This window comes from Lutzomyia longipalpis, chromosome 2 (genome assembly GCF_024334085.1).
Source record: "Lutzomyia longipalpis isolate SR_M1_2022 chromosome 2, ASM2433408v1".
Lineage (NCBI taxonomy): Eukaryota > Metazoa > Arthropoda > Insecta > Diptera > Psychodidae > Lutzomyia > Lutzomyia longipalpis.
Window position 1 is genome coordinate 17,161,126 of NC_074708.1, and position 26,097 is coordinate 17,187,222.

At 34.3% G+C, this 26,097-nt stretch overlaps 5 protein-coding genes across 5 annotated transcripts; 3 read left to right on the top strand and 2 right to left on the bottom strand.

The window, feature by feature from the left end:
• Window positions 1-7,597: 7,597 nt before the first annotated feature.
• LOC129791042 (cytochrome P450 6a2-like) lies at window positions 7,598-8,803 on the bottom strand. The gene is made up of 2 exons (XM_055828950.1): window positions 8,060-8,803; window positions 7,598-7,992 (listed from the first exon to the last, which is right to left on the bottom strand). The coding sequence occupies exons 1-2, from the start codon at window positions 8,730-8,732 to the stop codon at window positions 7,694-7,696; spliced, it is 972 nt and encodes a 323-aa protein (XP_055684925.1). The 5' UTR covers window positions 8,733-8,803; the 3' UTR covers window positions 7,598-7,693.
• A 590-nt stretch (window positions 8,804-9,393) lies between these two features.
• Window positions 9,394-11,543, bottom strand: LOC129791041 (probable cytochrome P450 6a13). The gene is made up of 3 exons (XM_055828949.1): window positions 10,609-11,543; window positions 10,284-10,541; window positions 9,394-9,833 (listed from the first exon to the last, which is right to left on the bottom strand). Exons 1-3 carry the CDS (start codon window positions 11,444-11,446, stop codon window positions 9,415-9,417), a joined length of 1,515 nt encoding a protein of 504 aa, XP_055684924.1. The 5' UTR covers window positions 11,447-11,543; the 3' UTR covers window positions 9,394-9,414.
• Window positions 11,544-13,842: 2,299 nt separating this feature from the next.
• LOC129789237 (uncharacterized) lies at window positions 13,843-19,343 on the top strand. Its single transcript, XM_055825886.1, has 6 exons — window positions 13,843-15,139; window positions 16,218-16,632; window positions 17,409-17,427; window positions 17,592-18,435; window positions 18,601-18,858; window positions 18,928-19,343. Exons 1-6 carry the CDS (start codon window positions 14,035-14,037, stop codon window positions 19,341-19,343), a joined length of 3,057 nt encoding a protein of 1,018 aa, XP_055681861.1. The 5' UTR covers window positions 13,843-14,034.
• LOC129791037 (cytochrome P450 6a22-like) lies at window positions 19,342-22,129 on the top strand. The gene is made up of 2 exons (XM_055828946.1): window positions 19,342-20,587; window positions 21,270-22,129. Exons 1-2 carry the CDS (start codon window positions 19,531-19,533, stop codon window positions 21,680-21,682), a joined length of 1,470 nt encoding a protein of 489 aa, XP_055684921.1. The 5' UTR covers window positions 19,342-19,530; the 3' UTR covers window positions 21,683-22,129.
• A 1,243-nt stretch (window positions 22,130-23,372) lies between these two features.
• On the top strand, window positions 23,373-25,344 carry LOC129791036 (probable cytochrome P450 6a23). Its single transcript, XM_055828945.1, has 2 exons — window positions 23,373-24,661; window positions 24,730-25,344. Exons 1-2 carry the CDS (start codon window positions 23,593-23,595, stop codon window positions 25,146-25,148), a joined length of 1,488 nt encoding a protein of 495 aa, XP_055684920.1. The 5' UTR covers window positions 23,373-23,592; the 3' UTR covers window positions 25,149-25,344.
• The last annotated feature ends 753 nt before the right edge of the window (window positions 25,345-26,097 follow it).

The following is a 26,097-nucleotide window of genomic DNA, read 5'->3' on the forward strand; positions in this document are numbered from 1 at the left end:
TATCGGAAAATGGATGTCACTATCGTGTTTATGATGGATAAATGACCCTTAATGGCTTAAAAGTTAATTTTTAAGAGTTAAAAATTGTTCGAAAATGACGTACATTCAAAATGCCAAAAGCACTTGAAAAAGTGAAAAAATGATTTTTATCAAATAAAAGAAAATCTAATGATCGGATTTTCCTCAAACTTGGTACGATTGATTATCTCTATGGGGAGTAAAAACTGTGGGGAAATGGATTTTCTAGCATTTACCATACTTGAGATATTCCCATTAATGACTTTGCCAAAGTGGCCAAATTACCCCGTCTTCCCCTACGCACATAACTTGATACTATACATTTTGTGATCGACAATTTAGTTGTTTTCGACAGTATGTAGTCACGGTTGTGCGATCATGCGACAATATGAGGAGAGACTTAATCATTTCCTGTAATTTTTTAACAATTTACACAAATTACTTTCATTCTAAATAAATGAGCTTAGCTGATTTAAAACAATTGATAAAATAAAAATTTATCAATAGAAAATAAAAGAAAAATTAACTCACTTCAATAAATACTTTTATACACTGGAAAAGAATTTAGACGAGCATATTCTTTCCAACCTTATCCTTTTCTACGTATCTTCAGTGATGGAAAATTTATTCATATGAATTAAAATTTTCTGAGCTTGAACATCGAGCCCTTTTAATCAATTTTAATTCATTCCTTCATTTATTTACTCCAAATAAATATTCATGAATTATTTTCCAAAAAAAACAAGGTGAATTGTCAAAGGATCCGAATTTAAATTAAATCAACAAGAGCGAGATAATTTTTTATTATAACAAAATTTAAGATGAATCCTAAAAAATAGGAAGTTAATCCTTTCAGGTCCGCAATCAATCTAGCGAGCTGATTGAACTAAAAATATTTTTTGTGGGTTCCTTTGAGCTCAAATAAGACAATTTTGGCAAAAAATTCCAACACAAAAATTTTTGGTTTTTCGATCTTCCTGATCCTGTGAGTTCTTGGGGATGATCAGGGATTGTAAAGGCATAATCTTGTAGTAATTTGAACTCAAGGTTTAAAAATTGACTATACAAAATGAAATATTTTCAAAATTGAGTCTGGGTCAGCGTATGACCCAATGGACCTGAAAAGGTTAAATTAAACATCATGAGCATTTTTCTTAAATAAAATAATGAACTATGGTTATTTTATCATCTTATAGAATTGCGTCTATAATATTTAGGAAAAATAATAATCTCCTGCAAATTGTTCCGGAATATGTTGAAATTACATTCGTATTTTCAAGATAATTTCTAAATTCATCAGGTCTGGAAATTAAAAAAAAAGTAAAGTAGGTAGGGGAGACCGGGGTTAAAAAAGTCAATTAAGGGTTTAGAAAAATCTCAAAATATCATATTTCCCAAATAGATAAAGCGAAATGTATAGCTCATTTCTTTAGGAAATATACTGCCCTACAACTCTTTCTCAGATCATTTTGTTCTATCTAGCTAGGAAATACGATATTTTAGGCTTTTTCTAAACCCTTAAGTGACTTTATTAGCCCCGGTCTCCCCTAATATATTTATTAATTTTTTGTTATTCAGTAAACTTTTTGTACCCGATGAAGGGAAGGATTGTCTTCTAAATAGTACACGCTTTACGTTTTAAATGGTTATACATTTTTTTTATTTACAAAATTTTTTGAATTAAATACTAAAAATAAGTCATAAATGATTAAAAATTCGTAAATTAATTTGCCTTCATTGGATACAGATGATTTCCCTTAAAACACTAGGGGAGGACGGGGTAATTTGGCCACTTTGGCGGTTTTTGGGATATATCAAGCAAGTATGGTAGTATGAAGGAAACCAAATAGCCCTATTTTGTAGGAAATTTTCCGACCTACAACTTCCCCATATAACACTTTTCTCTATCTCGATGAGAAATGGGTGAATTTTCCATTCTCCTGAACCCTTAGCTTAGTGTCCAAATTACCCCGAGCACGGGTAATTTGGACACTTTGGCGCACAAATTATTAAACATGAAAATTTTTGAACAATAAAAAAATTTTATTTTTTCGATTATTTTTTTGGAAGATAGGTTATTTATCTAAGATTCATTTCCAGTAATTTGCCAGATAAAAATATTTAACAGAGCCTCAAACTTTAACATTTTCTGAACCATAAACGGGCAAAGTCTAAAAAAGGCCATTTTTCAAATTATCGTAAATTTCTTTTTTTAGATAAAATTTTTTATCCTACTTTGCTTATAATCTGTAAGAAAACATTAAAAGGCACAATCACAATAAATATTTTAAATGTGCGTCGGAAAATGTGCCGGAAAAACTCAAGTGGCCAAATTACCCCACTCCAATTTTCCGGATAAAACCATTTCCACAGGAAAATCTGTTTGAGATATCGGAAAATGGATGTCACTATCGTGTTTATGAGGGATCAATGACCCTTAATGGCTTAAAAGTTAATTTTTAAGAGTTAAAAATTGTTCGAAAATGACGAATTTCCAAAATGCCAAAAGCACTTGAAAAAGTGAAAAAATGATTTTTATCAAATAAAAGAAAATCTAATGATCGGATTTTCCTCAAACTTGGTACGATTGATTATCTCTATGGGGAGTATAAACTGTGGAGAAATGGATTTTCTAGCATTTACCATACTTGAGATATTCCCATTAATGACTTTGCCAAAGTGGCCAAATTACCCCGTCTTCCCCTACATAGTTTGTATAGGGTGAAATAAAGATTTTTAGAGTTAAATACGTATAAAATTATGTTTTATCGATCCCTTCAAATCATGAATATTTAAGTGAAATAAACAATAGAAAGAACATTATTTTGTTATAAATTCATATTTACAATAAATGAATTTTTAAAATAATTTTGTTATCAATAAAAATATGATAATAAGAAAAGAGTGGAAATGGAAAAGATATTTCACTGAATTCTTTTTTAGCGTTTTTATCCTTTCATGGAAAGTACTCAAGTGTGTCAAAACATTTTTTTTATTGCTATGATGTTCCATTTTATTTCTGTTTCTTCTCTCATGAGTTTTTCCTTCTATCCACCAAGAGTTTATTGTCATGTTTTTGTAATGATAAAAAATGCAGTTTTTTATCTCATTGAAGCTCTCTGTTTCTATTGTCTTCGCATCTAAGGCAGTAGTTGAAATAATTTTCCTCCATAGCACAAATAAATTTTCTTTTCTTTCTGTTTACACTCACAAGACGAAAACATCCCGCAAAAAGGAAAATATTTTCTCAATTTACACATTTTCTCCACAAAAAGTCTCCTTTTTCAATGGAGTGCTGCTTGAGAATTCCGCTAAAATTCTGTGCGGGAAGTAAATATTGATCTTTCTGACAACACCCCATCCAACTACTTGGAAAATTTCAAACCATGCCTCCCCCCCGTCTCCATCCAAATGAATAAATAAGTGGATTGCTTTTGCGACAGGGATGCTCTCCAATTGAAAATTTGATGAATCTCTCAAATGGCAATCCTTTCGGCATTGAGAGGTTTCTTCTTTGCCAATTTCTCCATGTCATACGCAGAAGGGATTGTTGCGGAGCTTCCTCAAGTGACGAGCATTTATGAGATTTATTCCTCCGTATCCCCTCATTGAGTGGGAACCAAGTGAGAGATTTCCCACAATTATAATACCTACCATTGAAATAATATTTTCAAGTGCGGTAGCAATTACATTCGTACCATTTAATATATTTTTCATCAATGAGATTTGTTTTTAGTTGGAATGCTGAATACATCAGTGATGAAAAAGAAGCATTTAATTTTATTTTTAGATGTTTCATAACACTTTGTTTTTTTCTTAATCCTTTTATTTTATGCTACTTACCATAAGAGATGGTCAAATTATTTTGGAAATTCAAGGAATTTTAAAAGCAATTTTCGAGTTAATTATAAAACAAAATATTTTTTTTATTTTCGTAAAATGACCCAAAATTGATTAGAATTCATTATTTCAAAAATTCTTATAAGTTTTTACATTTTAGCTCAAATGTTCCCAGAGCTCAATAAAAGACAATTTAAAATTTTCTACGCATTTCATGTAAATTTCTTGATATTTGAATTATTTTTAAAATGATTTTTAAAGATTTAATGGCAAGGTAAAAAATTCCCATTTAAATCTTGGTTAGAAAAAAGTTCTCATAAAAACACAAGATAACGAGCAATGAGAAAGAGTTTAAATAAGCCTAAAAAAATTTTAAACTCTTTCCACGCGATATAACAATATAATTAAAATATATTACAAGAAAAAAAAATGGTTAAAAGTTTTTCTTAAATGCTCTCTTAATAGTCACATTTACGTGTCTGTAAATTCCCCAAATAATTAATTTGGTATAATAAATTTATAGTTTACCTAGATGAGTTTAAATGAGAAAAGAAAGGACTAAAAAATCATTTTAAAACTTATTTTTAAAAGTACCAAATAATTTTAGTAATAAAAAGAAACAAATTATTTAATCTTTCTTTTAATTCTTCATAATTAACTTTATGTATTGTTTTTAGCAATAATTTTAACAAATATTTTTTTATTGTCCTTTAATAGTATCTTAAAAAATGTAAAAGGTGATAAGAAAAACACTTGCATCTACTGCACTCATTTTGGTGACAAAATTAAAGAAATAAAACATACTTACTATGTAAAAAAAATCGCATAAATTTTTTAAGGAGACTTATCATAAAACAAAAGGGAAAACGTCAGCAGTTAGTCATTGCTAGTTAGAATAAAAAGAAATTATTCATTACGTCTTTCCTTATAGTTTTTGCTTTAAAGTTAAGATTAAATATTTACGTCGTTTTGTTGTAAAGCACTAAATTACCAGTATACCCGCCAAATTGTCGCCTTTATGACACAGTTCATATGAATGGCACTGAAAGTTTTTCTTAGCCGTGATTCTTTCATCAATTTTAAGTTATTTGGTTTGCCTATTATTTTACTTAATGACATATTTTACATCTATCCAACAACAAGCTCACACATGGATCTTATGACTAAAAGCCCTCAAGGAAAAGAAGGGGTTAAAAGATATTATTTTTAAAAGAAAATGGTTTGTAAGACAATTGCGTCAATTTTTCTCCTTCAATTTTTAATTGAGTTAAACTTAAAAAAAAAGTTGAGTTTGTTCAAATTAAACATAAACAACAAAACCACAGAATCTATAAAACGATAGAAATGGTTTAATGATTAATAAAGAAACTAATTCATTAATGTATTTACACTACCCTAAAAAAGTTTCCGGGCAAGGAAAAATGGGGTATTTTTGAAGGCAAATTTCAAGTGGCTATATCTCCGGCTGTGGTCAACCGATTTTCAAAAATTTATTAGTTTTGGAAAGGTACATTTCTCACCTTTCCAAAACTGACAAATTTTTGAAAATCGGTTAACCCTTTATTTATTGGCAGCCATTTTGGTAAAGCTAGGAAAAAGCCTATTTTTCATGATTTCACAAATTTTGACTTTGACCTCTTGCATCTCGGCCGCTAGTGCACCGATTTTGATGAATAGATAGTCGTTGGAAAGGTAATTTAATTCCCTTTCCAGATCTGCTAAATTTTTGAAAATCGGTCAAGCGGTTCGGTTGTAACAGTCATTCTAGTGAACTATAGTGAAAAAATACACTTTTGACTATATCTCAGCTTAGGGTTGACCGATTTAGACAAACTCGGATTCAAATGGTAGCTAATAATGCCCTCTAACTTTAAAAAAAAAATTCATCCCGATCCGTCACGTGGTTCTTTTTTAATGTTTTTTTATGTGACCCCCTTATGTTACAAAAAGTGTACCCTAACTTCATTCGCTTCCCAGATTTTTTTATAAGTTACACCTGGCTCAAATTTCATCAGAATTAATAGAAGACATTATCATCTAACTTTTAAAAAAAATTTCACTCAAATCCATCAAGGGGTTCTCCTGTAATGTCAATTTTTGTGAAGCTATGACCCATTTTTGTCTTTTACCTGTTATACCCCCCCTCCCCCCACTAAATCATGACTCAAATTGTATTTAAAATATTTGTACAAACATCCTTGACCTTCTTTTATATTGTTATGCGAATGGGATTTGATTCTAAATAAAAATAATAAATTCCTAACTTGAAATCTGCTAATACTCATAATGTGGCTCTTGAGGTTGGTAATATTAAGATTTTGGGCGAAAAATCGTCAAATTTTTTTTTTTCATTAAATGGGGATAACAAATCAAAATAAGGTCCAGGACATCTTTACTAACATTTTTAAGACGATTTAACAAGGATTTGAGTCAAATCACGCTCAAGAGCTGATGGATTGCTCAAGTCAAAATGACAACTTTTAACGCAAAAATGGGTCATAGCTTCACAAAAATTGACATTACAAGAGAACCCCTTGATGGATTTGAGTGAAATTTTTTTTAAAAGTTAGATGATAATATCTTCTATTAATTCTGATGAAATTTGAGCCAGGTGTAACTTATAAAAAAATCTGGGAAGCGAATGAAGTTAGGGTACACTTTTTGTAACATAAGGGGGTCACATAAAAAAACATTAAAAAAGAACCACGTGACGGATCGGGATGAAATTTTTTTTTAAAGTTAGAGGGCATTATTAGCTACCATATGAATCTGAGTCTGTCCAAATCGGTCAACCACAGGCTGAGATATACTCGAAAGTGTATTTTTTCACTATGGTTCACTAGAATGGCTGTCACGACTGAACCGCTTGACCGATTTTCAAAAATTTATCAGATTTGGAAAGGGAATTAAATTACCTTTCCAACGATACTCTATTCATTAAAATCGGTGCACTAGCGGCCGAGATGCAAGAGGTCAAAGTCAAAATTTGTGAAATCATGAAAAATAGGCTTTTTCCTAGCTTTACCAAAATGGCTGCCAATAAATAACGGGTTAACCGATTTTCAAAAATTTGCCAGTTTTGGAAAGGTGAGAAATGTACCTTTCCAAAACTAATAAATTTTTGAAAATCGGTTGACCACAGCCGGAGATATAGCCACTTGAAATTTGCCTTCAAAAATACCCCATTTTTCCTTGCCCGGAAACTTTTTTAGGGTAGTGTACATACCTATAAAGAAAGGCACTAAGTAAGTAGGTAATTTAAAACACAGCCTACCTAAGACCTGGTTTATAAAAATATATTTTCCTTCATTTAATGATTAATAGTTGTTTTTTTTATGGATCTATTGAAGAAATATTATTAAAATAGAATAATTAAAACCTTTAAAGTTTCTCCATTTTAACGCAGCATCCCCCCATGGGATGTAGAATTCCAGCTACTTTCTTATATTGTATTGGATAATTAGTTCTTGCACACGGTGCGAATTTGTAATTTAAAATAAGTGATGCTATTCCAATTTTGGTTTGAATCATGGCAAATTTAGCACCAATGCAATTTCTTGGTCCTTCACCGAAGGCGAGAAAAGCATACGGATGGCGCATTTTTATTTCCTCAGGGTTAAAGCGTTCAGGATCGAATTTTTGTGGATCTGGATAAATTTCTGGATCATGATGAATGCCGAGAACTGGAATAAAAATTTGAGTCCCTTTCTCCAAAGTCAGATCCGAATTTGGGACTTTGTAGTCATCGCTAAGGCAACGAGTTAGGGTTCCTCCACTTGGATGTTTTCGAAAAGTTTCTGTGAAGGTTTTGTGGATGAGTTCAATTGCTCAAATATCATTTAATCTGTAAATAAAGGCGTTTAGACTTACCATTCACAACGTTATCCAAATACTTCATGTCCATCAATGCATTGTACGACATTGTATTCTCATGCTGCTCAAGCACAGATCTTATTTCATTTCTCAGACGATCCTGTATGTCGGTATTGTGAGCTAATTCTAGAATACAGAACTCCAAGGAAGCTGCTGAAGTGTGGTATCCTGCTACGATGAAAAGGAATGCATTTCCTACAATTTCCTTATTTGTTATTTTTTCATAATCCATCGTTTTTCCTGAATCTCCATTGAGTTCTTCTAAAAAAAAATATTCTTTTTATCGATCAAGAATTTCACGGGAAGCATAATTAAAATAATATATCACCTCTATGCCTCAATTTCATGAGCATACTCAAAAAATCATCCCTTTGAACGTTATTCTCATCTCTGTAGGCCATTGTATCTGCTACAATCTTCGTGTAGTATTGAGTCATTTCTTCATTTATCACTCTAAGACGCAGAAATACGGATAATTTCTTAAATGACGTCATGAAAACACTCTTGAGAGTTCTTGCAATCAAAATATCCGATGCCTCTTGACCTTTGATGTAAAATTCGTTATTTGGATCTCTGAGTGAATTGGAATCCAGTCCAAAAGCACAATTAGCAATTGTGTCAATCATAAAACGCGACATATAATCACTAAGCTCAATTTCTTTCCTCTCACTGAGCTCCTCATTGAGACACTGCACAAATCTGTTCGATATGTCTTTCAAGATGGGAAAAATTAATTTCATTCTTCCACTTGTAAAAGTAGGAGAGAGCTTTGCTCGCAAACTCTTCCACCCAGGACCCTCAATTGACAGCAAATTTGCCATTAGTGGATCGTCGCGTTCATTCACATAAAATCCACGATCGTGAAAGTGGTGAAAATCCTTCACAAGGATGGTCTTTACAAAATCCAAATCCAGTGCTACAGCCACAGGGGTGGTCATAAAAAATGTCCCCCCAACTACACTTCCTTCGCCTTTGAGCTCAAAGTAAAATCTCTTGATCATCTCGAAAAAGTGCTCCGTTTTTCCGAGACTTGAGATGCTTCCTTTTGGAAATTTGGGCTCTATGAAAGGCACTCCACGATCCTGCCAATATCTATAAATTCGCCTAATATAGAGCACTCCCAGGAAGAGAATTGCAGCAATTGCGAAGATAAAATCTGCCGCAAACATTGCTTAACTTTTATCTGATAAAGCAGAAAAAAATATCACAAATTTTCAGAAGAGAGGATCCGCTCTTACTTCAACGAAATTCGCGATGAAACTGATGAAGACGAGAGACTGATGCTGTACAATATTTGATTACATAGAAATGTTTTTTTACCCTTGAACCACATATACAAATGTGATCCTATATTATTTCTTAATTCACGTGATGTGTGGCATTATTAAAAAAAGACAAATATACAGAAGCTTTATCATTTTTTTTAGTATTTAATTGAGCAACACATCGATGCAAATAATTTTGTGTGACCTCTTATATCAAATAATTCATTGACTGATAAACGAAGAAAATGTGGAGTGACAAAATAAAAAAAAAAATAGAAACTAAAAAGAAAAAAAAATACTCGTGTCTGACATTAGAGGTTGTGATAAGAAAAATTTCATTCATCTGAGGAAAAAAAGATTTTTCTTTATAAATCAATTGAGAATCAATGAACTCTAATTTTTAGCAATTTAACTTTATTCAATTTATTTTCTCAACTTTTAACCAACAATCCCCGATAGGACTTAAAAGAGGTGAACTCTTTTTATATTCAATTGGATAATTAGCTTTATCACTTGGAGTGAATTGGTAGTTCATCAGGAGGCATGTTAATCCAACTTTCATCTGCATCATTGCAAATCTAGCACCAATGCAATTTCTTGGTCCTTCACCGAAGGCGAGAAAAGCATACGGATGACGTGACTTTACTGCTTCAGGACTAAAGCGTTCAGGATCGAATTTTTGTGGATCTGGATAAATTTCTGGATCATGATGAATGCCGAGAACTGGAATAAAAAGGCGGGTTCCTTTCTCCAATACCAAATTCATACTGGGTACGTTGTAGTTTTTTGTGATACTGCGAATTATTTGGGCCGCGGGTGGATGTTTACGCAGTGTTTCTAAATAAATAAAATGTAAATTATTACTTTTTTTTTTCTTAAATGAAACTTTAAATGTTTTTGGAGAACAGATGTTCTAATGGACCTTGTTTTTCTTTTATGAAGGTTTTAGCTTTTGGTCGTTAAAAATTCAGTTCTAAATACTTTTTTTTGGAGTAGATTTAGGAAATTTAGACAATAAACATTGAATTAATAAAAAAATAATGTTTTGGAAGAAAAATTGCGCAGTTTAATTTATAAGCTGTCTATATTACTATATAGGGAAGGAAGTGCTTGGACATTTATACGTACGCACACACCCTGAGAAACATTGGTGTTATTTTTATTCTCACCACTGTATATAAAAATTTTGCTATTTTATTCATAAACTGAATGACCAATCTCTGAGTAAATTATTCATTAGAACTTTCGTCTCCTTTTTTTTTAGTATGAGCTTTATGGAAATCTAACCATTAATAACTTGACCCAAATACTTCATCTCAGCTAAAGCTTCGTATGTGAGTTCATTGCCATTGCTTTTTAGAACACTTGTTATCTCTTCCCGCACATGATTCTGTATTTTGATATGATTAGCAAGTTCTAATAAACAAAACTCCATGGCCGTTGCTGAAGTGTGATAGCCGGCAACGAGGAAGAGAAATGAATTTGCAACAGCTTGATTGAAGGAAAGATGTTCAGTGTTAGATGTGGGGTCATCTTCGAGACTTCCTGGAAATAAAATTTATTTTGAGTTATTTTTATTTGAATTATGCTTAATGTAGAAGAGTCAACAAACCTGTATTTTGCAACTGCATTAGCATACTCATAAAATCATTTTTCTTAATATTCATCTTCTCTCTGTAAGACATTGTTTCTCTTACAATTCTCGTGTAGAAGTCTGTCACATCCTTGCTGAAGGATTTTAGGCCCAAAAACACAGACAATCGCGCAAATGAAGCCATGAATAAATGTTTAAAAGTCCTTTCAAGGGCCATTTTTGAAGCTTTCTCACCAATTGCGAAAAATTCAGTATCTGGATCACGAAGACTATTGCAATCAATGCCAAAGGCACAACTTCCAATTATGTCAATTGTAAAGCGTGATAAATATTCACCGAGCTCCAATTCCTTCTTGTTCGCAAGATCCCTTTTGAGACACTTGATAAATTCATCCGAAATATCTCGTACAATTGGGAACATGAGCTTCATTTTTCCGCTCGTGAATGTTGGTGACAATTTTGATCGTAAATTCCTCCATTGCTCACCTCTAACTGAAAATAGCTGGCACGTTAGTGGATCGTCTTTTTCATTTATGTAAAATGGCCTGTCTGGGCAATACTGGAAATCCTTCACGAGCACAGTTTTCACAAAATCCAAATCCAATATTAGGCCAATTGGTTGTGTCATAAAATAAATTCCCCCCAAAACTTTTCCACGATCTCTCAAGTCAAAATAGAATTTCTTGAGAATTTCGGCAAAATGTTCGGTTTTCCCAAGTGTAGAAAAATTCCCTCTGGGGAATGTTGGTTTTACATAGGGCACCCCACGATTCTTCCAAAAACGATATTTCTTTTGGATGTAAAAAATCCCCAAGAATACCACAAACACAAGAAGAAATAGACTTGAAATATGCATAACGCTGTAATTGCTTGAAGGGAAAATTAATTCCGAAGAAAAGAATAAATGAACGAAAATCGCGCACTTATTACAGATAGACAGTCAATACAGTACTGAAGCAACCAAGTACAATACTCCCATTTCCAGGATGATAAGGGAGATAAAAAACATTTGATATCTAGAAAGATGAAAGTTCAATTGGTTATAAAGATGAATGAGGGATTTTTTAACGAAATTGCGCGAAAAAGGGGAATGTTGTCCGTTTTTATCTCGAGCTTTCACTCAATTCTAAAGCTTTAGAAGCTGCGTAGCTATTAAGTGGAGTGTTAGATTGTCTAAACATTTTAAAAATTAAGAATGTTTAAAAGTTTTTCTTTAGTGGACAAAAGTAATTTTACAGGAAAAATTTGATTACAAAATAAAAAAATGAATTTTTAAATGTTGGAAAAAATATCAAATATTATAAAAATAAACTTAAAAGTTTATATCATCCTACACATAGGAAGAAAAATCAAACATGCTAAAAAAAACAAACATTGGAAAAGCTACAACGTTAGAAGAAAAATGTTAAGAAAAATCATTAAGAAACGTGTCTCCTAATTTTTAGCTGTGTTTCTTTCAGACACAGCTTTTGTGTACCGAGCAAAATCGAAAGTCGTCAGATCGGGCTCAAACTTGGGATGAGCACGAATTAGGGTCCCCACATTCCAAAAAACGTATGCGCCAAAAAAATTTTTTTTCCGGCCGGCCGGCCGTCCGGCCGTCCGGCCGGCCGGCCGGAGTATAACCCTAAATTGCGAGAGAACGGTGATAGATAGAGACTTGCGGTAAACGGCAAAGTTTAAATATCGACTGGAAGACATCCGATTATGACGTCAAATTTTACCCCCCTCCCCTCCGTCCGCCATTTTGAATAACCTCAAAATTTTGTTTTCGCTATATCTCAGCCCCTGTAATAGCTAAAAATCTGAAATTTTTATATGTTGTAGGGGCCATCAAGAGCTTTCCAACGATACCTCATTTTCGAAAATCGGTCAAGCCGTTTAGTCAATATGGCCGCCACAATTTTTCATCGAAAATCGACCATAACTCGAAAACGGCTTGACCGATTTTGATCAACCCGGGCTCAAATGAAAGATCTCAACAAACCCTACAAGTCTCTAGAACATCCGAAGTTTCAAAAGTGACCGCTAGGGGGCCAAAAATCAAAAACAAAATTTTCGATGAGTTTTCGATGAATATTTCGAAAACGACGACATAAATTTTTTTCATTTTTTGATATGTTGTAGCTGAGCATATTATCTAGCTTCATGCCAAAAATGAAGAAAATCTATGGATCCGTTCTCGAGATATAGCCTTCCAAAGTTGGTATGTCATATCTCGGGTTCTACAAGTCCGATCTTGATCAACTCAAGCGCAAATGAAAGGTTTCGAGAAACCCTGCAAATGTCTAGAACATTGCAATTTCGAGAAATGACCGCAAGAGGCGCTAAAGTCAAAAACAAAGTTTTCGAAAATTTCGAACTCGAATTTTTCGAAAATGACGACATAAATTTTTTTCATTTTTCGATATGTTATAGCTGACTTCAAGACCTTTCAAACAAAAAAAAATTTATGAAAATCTATGGATCCGTTCTCGAGATATGGCCTTCTAAAGATTTGTTAGGGTATGACTTTTCAACTTTTCCCGACTTAGCTCGTATTTAAATTAATTCGCGTTCTAGTTTGCTCTCACAAAATTGGTACACTGAAAGAAACACAGCTCCCGTAAGCTTGGTCAGCTTACCAGTACATTTTCACCTGTTTGCTGTAAAGTTTCGAATTAAATTAATATAAAATTTATAAATCACCCGTGTATTGATATCTCATTACCTTATTTTGATTACTTTGTTTTGATTACTTTGCCTTTTTTTGTTCAAAGCATGTGTGCTCAATTGATTATATAAATATATAAAAATTAACAGTCGATGACTTCGGTGAAAATAAGTCTAGTTATTTATTTTCTTTCTACTGATAACAAATATTTTTAATACCTACTTCACGTAGATTATGTAGCATTTACAAATACATGTTTATTAAAACAAGTACCTATGCTTGCTATATATACATTACATATATTGTTTTATGTCGTATTTAGAGCTTTATAAAAGATTCTTCATATTTGTCTGTCTTTTCATGCTTTTTTTTGTAAATATTTGCCAGTAAAAAAATCAATGATTCGTTAATCTCACTTCTACTGATAAATCATGAAACGTAAAACGTATGTGGAGTTGGTCTGGGACTGTCGCGAATGTGTGCGATGTGCTTTTTAGGTAGTAAGAGTATATGAATAATAAATTTTATGAACGTGTAGAGATATGAAATAACCTCGGAAAAGTTTAAGGTTTCCATATCTCTGTGTATTTTTGGCAGTCCAGTTGATCGCAACCTGCCAAACTGTTCAATTTAGTCGCGATTTACATGTATACTCTTCACTGAATTTATTTTAAAAGGAAGTAATTTTAACATATAGTAGAGGGTAGTGCAGCTAGTGCGAATCTCGCAAGAAGGGGTGAAAATTTGTGACTCAATCACGTTTGTGTGCAAGCTTTAGTGGTCAATAAAATATGCTATCAGTATTTCTCTGGGCACTTTTAGTGCTTCTACTTGGTGTTTACGTGCACTTTCGGAGGCGCTACAGATTCTGGGATGAGCTCGGTGTACCCTTCGTACCACCAACATTTCCATTGGGAAATGTGGCTGATTCCGTGGCAGCTGGAAATCACTTTAGCTACGTGATACAGGGTCTATATGAGCGTACCAAGAAGGAAAAATACATGGGTATCTACTTCTTTAGTTCACCATGTCTCCTCATTAATTGTCCCGAAATGGCAAAAACCATCCTTGTGAAGGACTTTAACTATTTCGTCGATCGAGGGGTGTATTATGATGAAAATAAGGATCCCCTTTCGGCAAATTTATTTTTTATGGAAGGTCAAAAATGGCGGAATTTGCGTGCAAAAATTTCCCCAACATTCACAAGTGGAAAGCTCAAAGTTCTCTTTCATACAGTCGCTGCAGTTACGGAGGAATTACTTGGATTTATTTCTGAAAGCCTAGAAGTTTCTCCCACGGGAAAGACACTTGAAATAAAGGACCTAATGGCAAGATTTACAACAGATATAATCGGGACAACAGCCTTTGGCATTAATTGCGACAGTCTCCACAATCCAAAATCGGAATTTCGACAAATGGGCAATAGAATTGTTAACATTACAAAAACAAGAGCTGTGGCACTTTTCCTCGGTATGGTTAATCGTAGTCTAGCAAGGAGATTAAATTTACGCTTTACACACCAAGAAGATGCGGACTTTTTCATGGAGACCATTAAGAATATAATTAATCAGCGTGAGCAGCAGAAGATTAAGCGAAATGACTTTATGGACTTGATGATACAGCTGAAAAATAAAGGGAAATTGGAAGATGCTGAAGAATCTGAAGCCACTGGTGGACTAACATTCGAAGAGATTGCCGCACAATGTTGGATTTTCTATTTTGCCGGCTTTGAGACATCTTCAACAACAATAACTGTGGCACTTCATCAGCTTTCAATTCACGAAGATATTCAGGAACGTGCACGCGAGGAAGTAAAGCGTGTCCTGGATAAGTATGATGGGAAATTTACATATGAAGGTGTCATGGAGATGGAATATCTCAACCAAATTGTGAATGGTAAGCCTTTTTATATATAATACATTCACGTAATACATTGAGTGTATGCGATAAGAGCAGCAGTATGATAAATTACCTGCCGATTGATAGAATGATACGAAGAGATAAAAGTATTGAATGAATTGGCATTTTTTTCAGTTTCCATGCACTTAGCGGATGGATTCTTTGCCTAAATATTGAAGAATGCATTCAAGAAAAAAAATTAGAAAAAAACTGAAAGGGGTTAAATTAACTTTCTACCCTTTTTTACGACCACAATTCACAATTCTCTGTAAATTGAATTAATTCAATTCAGATGTAGCTCTACCATTTTTCAGTAGTCTAGAATTGTTTATTCGTTTTTCCTGATTTTTTTTTCATCTAAAGCGCAGGAAAATATCTTATTTTCAATTTTTTCTTTATAAGCTTTAAGATAGGATTTATTTTTCTTATAGCTTATAAGAAGCCTTATACTGGGTGGCGCATAAATTAATGCATGATTTTGCACATGAAGCAGCTTTAAATCATGCATTAACTTATGCGCCTCTCCATATAAGAGCTAAGCCTTAAAGTTATTCTATTGTAGTTAGTTTAGGTTAATTTAAATTAAACATTGATTTTAAAGCAACTTTTAAATTAAAATGCAAATTTTCACTAAAAAAAATTTTTTTTAATGAAAAATATTAATACATTTTCTATTTGATATTTCGCATTTGAAAATATTAAATAACAATTTAGTGGTTGAAATTTATTACCTACAGAAAAGTTTCACTCTGAAGGCTCTGAAGAAAAAAGCATCTGTTAAGACCGTGCTTGAGACAGCTTTTTGTAGCTTTTTGTAGCTTTTATCGCAAGAACTTAATGATATGGACGCCGTGACTCGATAAAAACAATACGATGGGCGATTAAGTATTCTGACTCTCCTTTTAATTTGTTCATACATTAATTATGTTATTTAATTACCGCAATAAATCGACATGGTGTAATTTATCAGTGCTGGTGCACGCGCACATTGCGAGGGTTGTATGGCAAATTTCCGCACTGCTTGGCAATTTCTCACCCCTTGTGCTGTTTCTTTTTTTTACGATCAACCCCATAGAGACGCTGAGACTTTTCCCACCGGTTGGTACAATTCACCGTATCTCAAATCAGGACTATCGTCTCCCAAATGGCGCCATAATGCCCAAAGGCACATTCGTTGTCATCCCTAACATGGCATACCAGTACGATGAGGAAATCTTCCCCAACGCCCATCACTTTGATCCAGACAGATTCAAGGAGGACGCCCGGAGCGACCGACACCATTTCACATTCATCCCCTTCGGCGAGGGCCCCCGTATTTGCGTGGGAATGCGATTTGGATTGATGGTGATTAAAATTGCTCTAGCTCAAATTCTCACTCACTACAGGATTACACTTAATGAGAAAACTAGCACGGAATTGGAAATTAATAACATAGCCTTGGTACATACACCAAAGAACGATATTTGGCTCAATCTTTCACCCATTCAATAGTCATTTGCAACTACTTGTACTATGTATATACATATTTGTTAATATATATAGCAGCAAGAGCTTCTACCCGAAAACACAACACAATGTCCTAGAGAATTTCCCAATAAAAGCCACACTTGGTGAAAAAACAACGATAAATGGGAGTTTTTATGGGTTTTTAAATGTCTGCCACAATTTTACCAGAGAGCAATATTCTTCGTATGTGATGTTGCATTTATCAACAATGCTCCATCATTCGATGGATTTTATGCAAATTTATCCCCTTTTTTAAAGCTATGTATATTTTTGTGTAGCCAAATAAAACGCAAAACTAATTGGAATATTAGAAAAATATTGGAAAGTTTTTACTGTGAACGTAATAAAAATTTATTAGCTTTTGCCAACGTAATTTTTGCACGAGACCATAATAGAATACTTTAATGTTCGGAAAAGCACGATGAAATATTTTCATACTTGCAAAGTGTTCGTTAATAATTTTTATGCACGTGGAAATTTTCAAATGTCAAGATTTGAAAGATTATTAAGTATTTTATTTAATATTTTAATGGAAAAATGAAATTAAAATCATTTAGTTTGATCGTAAAATATTGAAAATGTTATTATAATGCAGAGCTTTTATAGAGAAAAGCTCCTAGATTTCAATTTTTCCACAATGAACTGGAAATTCGCCAAAATTTATGCATCCAAAAATGTAATTTAATGAAATAATCTTCATTTTTGTTGTAGAAGTATTAGTATGATAGAGGAAGGATGTATTTGTGCTTAATGCATGTAGTATGATTATCGACGTTTTTGTAAGTTCATGGGTAAACAAGTTCATATAGAACAGAACTGTGAGTGGAACTGAGTGGGATCAGCTGAGTTAGTTCGGTGAGACAATTCCTTCGCTGCGGATTAATTTCTCATTTGTTGTGCTAAATTATCGAAAAAGGAAAAATTATAAAAATAAAAACATTAAACAATGGCTGTAGTGGAAATTCTGCTTGGTTTAGTGGCTCTCATTTTCATTGGATTCTACTATGTTAAGCGAAAATACTGCTATTGGGAAGATCGTGGAATTCGGAGTGTTAAACCCATTTTCCCAAAAGGAAATCTCACAAATGTTGGGGTGACTGAGCACTTTTTCGAGCTTTGCCAGAGGGTGTACTTTGACCTGAAAGGGGAGGGAAGAGTTTTCGGCGGGATGTACTTAACTGTGAGACCTGCAGTAATTACATTGGATTTGGATTTCGTGAAAACTGTGCTCGTGAAGGACTTTCACCTCTTTCACGATCGTGGCTTGTACGTGAATGAACGGGATGATCCCCTAACGGCAAATTTATTGAATATTAAAGGAGAAAAATGGAGGAATCTGCGAACAAAATTATCACCAACATTCACAAGCGGGAAAATGAAGCTCATGTTCCCAATTATGCGAGATATTTCAGATCAATTAATCGAATGTCTCAGCAAGGATCATGTGGATGGGAAGGAGTTTGAGCTCGGTGACTATTTGTCGCGCTTTACACTCGATATTATTGGAAGTTGTGCCTTTGGCATTGACTGCAACAGTCTTCATGATCCAAATGCGGAATTTCATCGTATTGGGAAGAAGGCTTTTGATAATTCCGAAGGAAGAGCTCTCAAACGACTCTTCATCACGACATTCAAACCCTTGGCTCGACTTCTTCGTTTGCAGATGATTAGGAAGGAGATAACAGAATTCTACACAAGAATCGTCACCGAAACAGTTACCTACAGGGAAAGTGAAGATGTTGTAAGGGATGACTTTATGAATCTTCTTATCCAACTTAAAAATAAAGGTAAGTAATGATCTTAAAACAATTCTAAAAAATAACCGCAACATACAGTGTAGGAATCACGTTGAATTAATTATTAATGCACGCATGAGAAGAAGTGTGGGAGGAAATAATAACAGTTCGTGGAAAAATTGCTGATTTTATGCTCGTTGTTTTTCTTCTTCTCAGGAAAACTCGATGATGATCCTGGGCAAATTACTGGAAAGATAACAATTAATGAAGTTATAGCGAATGCATTTCTCTTCCTACTTGCTGGCTTTGAGACTTCCTCGACAACAATGAAATTCTGTTTAATCGAATTGTCTCGCAATATTGCCGTACAAGATAAACTTCGCGACGAGATACAAGACGTGCTTGAACGGTATGAAAATAAGATCACATACGAAGCGTTATCGGAGATGAAGTATTTGGATAAAGTAATTAATGGTAAGTCAATAACATTACATATAGGAAGAGATAAGAAAGGTGAATCATAAAAATTGTATTTGTTTGCAGAAACACTGAGAAAACACCCACCTGCTGCACTAATTGTGAGATCACTGAAGGAGAAGTACAATGTGCCAAAGACTAATGTGGTTTTGGATAAGGGAACCCAGCTATTTGTCCCAGTACTGGGTATTCACCGTGATCCAGAAATTTACCCCGATCCAGAGAATTTCGATCCCGAACGCTTTAGTCCTGAAGCAGTAAAGTCGCGTCATCCGTATGCTTTTCTTGCCTTTGGCGAAGGACCAAGGAATTGCATTGGAATGCGCTTTGGTTTAATGCAGACCAAGATTGGTATAACACGCCTCCTAATGAACTACCGCTTCTTGCCAAGTGATAAAACAAAATATCCCATTGAGTATGTTAAAACCACCACACTTCTCTCACCTGTGGGTGGTTGTTGGGTGAAGGCAGAAAAAGTTTGAGAGGAGTTAAAATTTTTTATGGGTGCGGTTTGTCAATTAAAGCGTTTTTGCTCTTGTGCTCGTGTGAAATGTGTATGCTATAAATGTAAGAGGGTGCCTCATGCTCAGCTCAGTTTGCTAAACTGACACCCAATCTCGGGAAAATTTCCCTTTTAGAGAAGAAAAGTTTCAATAAAATCTGTGAATTATGCTCTTCTGTACTGTGTTTCTTCTTGTTTGTGCGACAATCCTTCTGTGGTCTTTTTGGTGTTACAAATTCACGTACTGGTCACGTCGAGGGGTGGCCCATATACCACCAACATTTCCCTTTGGTAACATCAGACAAGTCGGTCGGACGTTGCATTCAGCTGAACTAATGAAGAGTGTCTATGAGAAATTTAAGGGCAGTGGTCATCCCTTTGTGGGTATCTTCTACTTCACTCGCCCCGTAGCTGTGGTCACAAATCTCAATCTCGTGCGAGATATACTTGTGCGAAATTTTGTGCAATTCAATGATCGGGGAGTTTACTCCAACCCCGTGGATGACCCACTTTCGACCCATCTCTTCTCGTTGGAGGGTGAAAAGTGGCGGGAAATTCGCCGCACTGTGGCTCCTCTATTCTCCCCAGCTCGCATTAAGACATTCCACGAAAGTATTTGGGAAGTCGCATCACGTCTCAGTCTGTGCATTGGCACAAAAACGTTCCAAGGAAAAACTCTCAATGTGAGCGATTTAGCTGCAAGGTACGTTATTGATGCAATTGGACACTGTGTTTTTGGTATCAATCCCAGTGCTCTCGATGACGATTCTGCACCACTTCATACCATTTCCCAGAAAATTTTCACCCTCACACCCCTTCAAATGCTACGGCATCTCTTCATGCAATCCTTCGGGTCGATTGCGCGGAAATTTCACATGAAACTCACGAAAAATGAAGTTACGGACTTTTTCTTTTCCCTCCATCGTACACAACTTGGCAGCAGCAGTGATTGCACGCAACCAAATTGTTTCATGAAACTTTTGAATATACTGCAAAAGGATGGAAAGCTCTCGGACAACCAAGTCATCGCACAAGCATTCATTTTCTTCGTGGCTGGATTTGAGACATCAGCAATAACCATTGCATACTGCCTCTATGAACTGGCATGGAATCAATCAATTCAGGAGAGGTTGAGAAATGAAGTGGTTGAGAATATGGAGGAGAATGGAACATTGTCTTGGGATGCAATCAATCGGATGACCCTACTCAGTGCCGTAGTGAATGGTAAGTATATATTCAACAGAGCTTCATACAAGGCTTCATATGGATTGCAAATATTCAACAGAGGTATTTACTTTAAAATTCAATGAGAAAGAATCTGGTCATTTTTTAGGATTCCGAAATGAAATTGAATAAGGTCAGATAACAAATTTTAAATAAAAATTCTTTAAGAAATATCAAGGGGCTTTGAAAGCTTTAGAATAGGAAAAAAAATGTCTCAGCTATATAGGAGAAAGAGCAGCTGTGAACAATTTCAATTTTCTTCACGAAGAAATAGAATATCTTTTGCTGATTTTCCAAAAAATAAATTTATCGACTTTTTAGCTCTTTCAGTTAAATTGAAAATAAGAAATTGTAAAGTACCAACAAAGTTTTTCAACATAAGCCTGTTCTTTAATAAACTGAATCACTTTTTTTACAATTTGCAATTTACGTTAAGATTATCTTTGAAAGCTGCTTTTCATAATTATGAAAACATTAGCAATATATGTGATACTCCAAAGCCATGTTTAATACATAACTTACAGTTATCCTTATTAAAAGAATCCCTGAAAAGATCTTTGTTTTTTAACCCAATTTTAAATTCTCAATCCTTTTGAATATTTAAAACAAATTAGAGCTTTACTCAAAAGCTCTTTTGTTCTCTTAAACTTTGACAATATAGCTGACTTCCTTTTGTACCCAGAAACACTAAGGAAGTACCCACCCGGCGGAAATTTTCTACGAGTAGCTCGTGAGGATGTAAAAGTGGATGAAAGAGTAATTGAGAGTGGGACACTCGTAGTTATTCCACTCTATGGAATTCATCGTGATGGGGACATTTATGAGAATCCACTGGACTTTAACCCTGACCGCCCGGAACTTACTCATCACTCATGCACTTTTATGCCATTCGGCGATGGGCCAAGACACTGCATCGGACGCCGTTTTGCGCTCCATCAGATTAAATTGGCCATTTCCGTGTTGCTGTGCCATCGTAGATTTTCTCCCGCACCGGGAACCATCCATACTGTTGAATTGGCAAAAAATACAGTTCTTCTAGCACCGCGACAGCCACTCCGGCTCAACGTGGAAAATCTCACGCTGTTAAGGCACTGAGACAGCAGAAAATTCAGCGTGACAAATTGGCACCTCTTCTCATCCCCCAGAATGATGTCATTCTAGAGGAGAATCGTGAAATAAGTCAATTTCATTTGGGAAGCAAACATTTCTCGTGTATATATAGGTGCGCCTATACTTTTATCCAAAACCATTCCAACGTACAAATAGCATGGGGCCAATGTGTAGTTGTATTGACACTTTATCTCGTTCCCCACAATCTCTGCACGCACAGAGGGGGCAGCATACTTGAGCAAATTGGACCCCATTTGTGGTTAAATTTGCCTTCCCAACTTTAGTCTTTGCATGGTGTATTCATGAAAATGTTTAATGTTAGAATAAAGTTCATTGAATATGTTTGTTCTGTGTCAATGTTAGCTTTAGAAATTTTTATATAACAAGATGTTTAAAAGATGAAAGAATTAAGAAATAAAGGAATGATTCTGGAGCACATACAAGTTCTTTGCTGTTTAAAATTGTACCAAAAGTTCCCATTTTATTTGATAATTTCCCCGAGTGCTGTACAAATATTATTGTGAAAGCTTTAGATTGGAAAACTTTTAATTTAAATTGAAAAAAATTCTTGTGAACTATTTTTTAAGCGAAAAAATCAACGTGGAAAAAAGGTTCTTACTTTATTTGTTTTCTTTAATTAATTCTCTGCTAGAGATGTTGAAATAAATTCAGTTTATAAGGGGAAATTTTATCATTTAAATTGAAATGGTTTTTTCAGGTATTTTGTTTTTATTAAAAATTCGATTGTAAATAGAATCTTCATCAGGCCATAAAATTATTTTCGAGTTTTATGGCTTTACTATACTAACCCAAATACAAAGCAAGGTAGCATTAAATAAAATCGAAAGCATCAAGGACTTTTTTTTAAAGAAACCTGTGAGACATTTTCCAACTTTGATGACATCAGAAAATATATTCCTATTTTATATATTTACTCTGTGGAATATTTTAAAGCCTACAACATCATTTTGTCAACATTTTCTTCGGTCTTGGAAGGGAAATTTTTGTTACTTACATTTTTATAAACCCTAAAATGTTACAAAATGGCTTTGGCTCTTTATACATTTTCAAACTTTATGCGTTTGGTAGCACTTTCGCTTATAATTTGGTCTTTATTTTTCGGCACTTTAACATATTCATCACTGGCAGGAATATGGTACTCTTAAAAAATTAAGAGAATCTTTATAATTGATGTTAAAAGTTAGTTTATAATCCAAAAAATCTACTTAAATTTAAATGATTTTGAAAAGAGTAAAAACTAAATTTTACTTGAGAATTATTTTAAAGTTTACTACATTGTATCTTATTTTAATATTTTTTAAACAGTTGGAAAATTTATGCTATTCATGCAAAATTTCCCCTGGAAAACTTATGTTCTTTTACAAAACTCGACCACTCATTTACATAAGAGGAGTTTGCTTAAAATATTTAAAACTCAAGAAAGTTAAATATTCCACCCACATTTTCCGGGGCATTTTCCCGAACATAAAAACAATTTTTCCATATAATAAATTTAAATAGCTCAACATTGGCAACAAGAGTAAAAAACTAGTAGCTGAGACACTGTCGATGCTGGTAAAATGTGATTCGTCACGGTGGCTCATGTATTTTGCTTGGTTGTTCCCTCTGTTTTGCTGTCTATAAAAACACATAAACCATTATGAGGCCTTGGATGTCTGGAAAACATACCAATCTTCCCACCAATACATTTATTTCCCGAGATAGCAGCGTGATTGATACTGTAGATAGAGTTCATTCCATTTGGTGGAATATGTGCGCGAATTTACTAATTTTATTTCCCAAGGAACACTCATTGAGTCTGGAGTGAATTGTGCTACAAAAAAATACTCAATTTTCCTGAAGTTTAAGAGTTTTTGTTGAGTGAGGTTTCAGTGATGGAGTGGCTCGACACAATATTCACAATTTTAGCTGTTATAGCTGCATTCTATTTCTTCGTCAAACACAAGCAATCGTACTGGGAGCGTGAAGGTGTTCCGTATACGGAGCCAAGATTCCTATTGGGAAACGCATTTTCCCTGAAAACTCCTTTGAAAGATCGTTTTCACAAATTGTACAATGATTTGAAGTCGAAAGGGAAATTCGCTGGATTGTACTCCTTTATTGCACCTGCAGTAATTATCTTACATCCTGATCTTGTGAAGGCAGTCCTCGTGAAGGATTTCCATTATTTTGAGGATCGTGGATTTTATGTGAATGAAAAAGCAGATCCCCTATCGGCTCATCTCCTCTCACTTACGGGCAATAAATGGAAGAACTTGCGAGCAAAGCTTTCGCCAACATTTACAAGTGGTCGTATGAAGTTAATGTTCCCCCTTATAGCGGGAATATCAAAGGAATTCCAGAGAACTTTTGAAGAGGAAGCAACTAAGAATAGCATCGTGGAAATTAAGGATCTAATGGGGAGATTCACAACGGATGTTATAGGATGTTGTGCTTTTGGGCTGGACTGCAATAGCCTCAAAGATCCCAATACGGCTTTTCGTGAGTATGGAAAATTGACATTCAGCAGGACTCCCATTCAAGGATTGCGACAAATATTTTTGTTGACTTTCCCCAAAATTGGGCATTTCTTTAATATGGCCTTTAATAATCCCAAAGTCACGGAATTCTACATGCGAATTGTTAAAGAAACAGTGACCTATCGTGAAAAGAATAATGTGCAGCGGAATGACTTTATGAATTTGTTAATAAGTCTCAAGAACAGTATGGAGGAAACTGAGAAATTGACTATCAATGAACTCGCCGCACAAGCTTTTCTATTCTTCGTGGCTGGCTTTGAAACCTCATCCACAACCATGATGCACTGTATCTATGAATTGGCTCTCAACCCGGATATTCAGGAGAAGACAAGAGAACATATCAATCAAGTTCTGGAGAAGCATAACAATGAATTGACTTACGAAGCTATGATGGATATGACGTACCTAGACCAAGTTGTCAATGGTGAGGATTTTCCAGCAATATTTCACAGCATTTATGAACTCAATTGATTTTTTTGTATCTTTTTGTAGAAACTCTAAGGAAATACCCCGTCTTGATATTTCTTCTGAGGATTTGCACACAGGACTACACATTCCCCGATAGCAAGACTACCGTGAAAAAAGGAATGCGCGTTTTTCTTCCTATCTATGGGTTCCATCATGATCCCGAATACTACCCGAATCCCGAAAAATTTGACCCAGATCGGTTCACAAAGGAAAGCATTGCAGCACGTCCACAGTATACCTACTTCCCATTCGGTGATGGACCTAGAAATTGCATAGGGATGCGATTTGGTCTTATGCAGGCACGTGTAGGACTCATAGCTCTACTTCGTAGCCTCAAATTCGCTCCGTGCGCTCAAACACAGATTCCATTGAAAGATTATCCCACTGCACTTCCCTTGTTGCTGCACCAGAAGGGTCTTCAACTGAAAGTTGAAAAACTTTAATTAAACTCTCTTGGATAATGCTGCTCTTTCAATGCAAAGCCTCTTGAACAAATCAGGAAGAAAATCAATAAATTTTCATTACACATCACTTAAAAGAGATTAAATACAGCGTAATAGAATACCCCATAATAATGGAAAAGATTCAGAGATTGTGTTCTTTTCTTTTTTGTTGAATAAATGTTGACTAATTAAAAAATTTATGAAATTTTATTACACCTTGTTCATCGTAGACGATTTATTGCGTTATGGCTTTAATCTCTTGATAATTGATAACAATTTCCACAATGACACCATAGTGTAGATAATTTGGGTAATCTTTAAATGGGTTAATTAAAAAATGACACGAGTATTTTTTGTGAATTCTGTATCAATTTAATTCTCACTTCTGTAATTTAATGTCTCTGATATATGTAGGTATATCATTATTTTTATCTTTGCATGTTTATCTACATATACATATGTATGTATATCTCTTTTCTTGCTATCAGAGTATTTTGTAGGATCATTTACTACATAATATATGTACATAGTTTAAAGCTTCACGGAGAAGCGTACTGATTCGATAAATGCCTTAATCATAGATGATTAAAAAAGAAAATAAATTTCAAAGAGGTTTATCATTTTTCTGTATGGAATTGGTTGGAAAAATCCGGTATAGATTTGCCCAAAAATGTACACAATGACGTCATCAGTGTTTTTTTTTACATTTAACCGAATTTTAAACAGGGTTTAAAATATAAAAAAACAATTGTTCTTGTAGAAAACTTTATGAACTAAATTAAAAAATCTCAAAAGATCATTAAATAGTTCGTGAATTTTTTGAATAATATTTCCACATTATCTGGTAATGCCTAAGAATTCACGACAAATGCAAAGTCACGCCTTATCTTTAACTATCATAATGTCATATAAAGTCAGACAAAATACCAGTATATTAGAAATATTTCTT

Excerpts from the sequence above, each read along its gene's own strand:
- LOC129791036 (XM_055828945.1), top strand. The coding sequence starts at position 23,593 with ATGGAGTGGCTCGACACAATATTCACAATTTTAGCTGTTATAGCTGCA. Across the intron at positions 24,662-24,729 it reads CCTAGACCAAGTTGTCAATG|AAACTCTAAGGAAATACCCC; the intron begins GTGAGGATTTTC and ends ATCTTTTTGTAG.
- LOC129789237 (XM_055825886.1), top strand. The coding sequence starts at position 14,035 with ATGCTATCAGTATTTCTCTGGGCACTTTTAGTGCTTCTACTTGGTGTT. Across the intron at positions 15,140-16,217 it reads TCTCAACCAAATTGTGAATG|AGACGCTGAGACTTTTCCCA; the intron begins GTAAGCCTTTTT and ends TCAACCCCATAG. Across the intron at positions 18,859-18,927 it reads TTTGGATAAAGTAATTAATG|AAACACTGAGAAAACACCCA; the intron begins GTAAGTCAATAA and ends ATTTGTTTGCAG.
- LOC129791042 (XM_055828950.1), bottom strand. The coding sequence starts at position 8,732 with ATGATCAAGAGATTTTACTTTGAGCTCAAAGGCGAAGGAAGTGTAGTT. Across the intron at positions 7,993-8,059 it reads CATGAAATTGAGGCATAGAG|AAGAACTCAATGGAGATTCA; the intron begins GTGATATATTAT and ends ATTTTTTTTTAG.
- LOC129791037 (XM_055828946.1), top strand. The coding sequence starts at position 19,531 with ATGCTCTTCTGTACTGTGTTTCTTCTTGTTTGTGCGACAATCCTTCTG. Across the intron at positions 20,588-21,269 it reads ACTCAGTGCCGTAGTGAATG|AAACACTAAGGAAGTACCCA; the intron begins GTAAGTATATAT and ends TTTTGTACCCAG.
- LOC129791041 (XM_055828949.1), bottom strand. The coding sequence starts at position 11,446 with ATGCATATTTCAAGTCTATTTCTTCTTGTGTTTGTGGTATTCTTGGGG. Across the intron at positions 10,542-10,608 it reads AATGCAGTTGCAAAATACAG|GAAGTCTCGAAGATGACCCC; the intron begins GTTTGTTGACTC and ends TTTTATTTCCAG. Across the intron at positions 9,834-10,283 it reads TTTGGGTCAAGTTATTAATG|AAACACTGCGTAAACATCCA; the intron begins GTTAGATTTCCA and ends TTATTTATTTAG.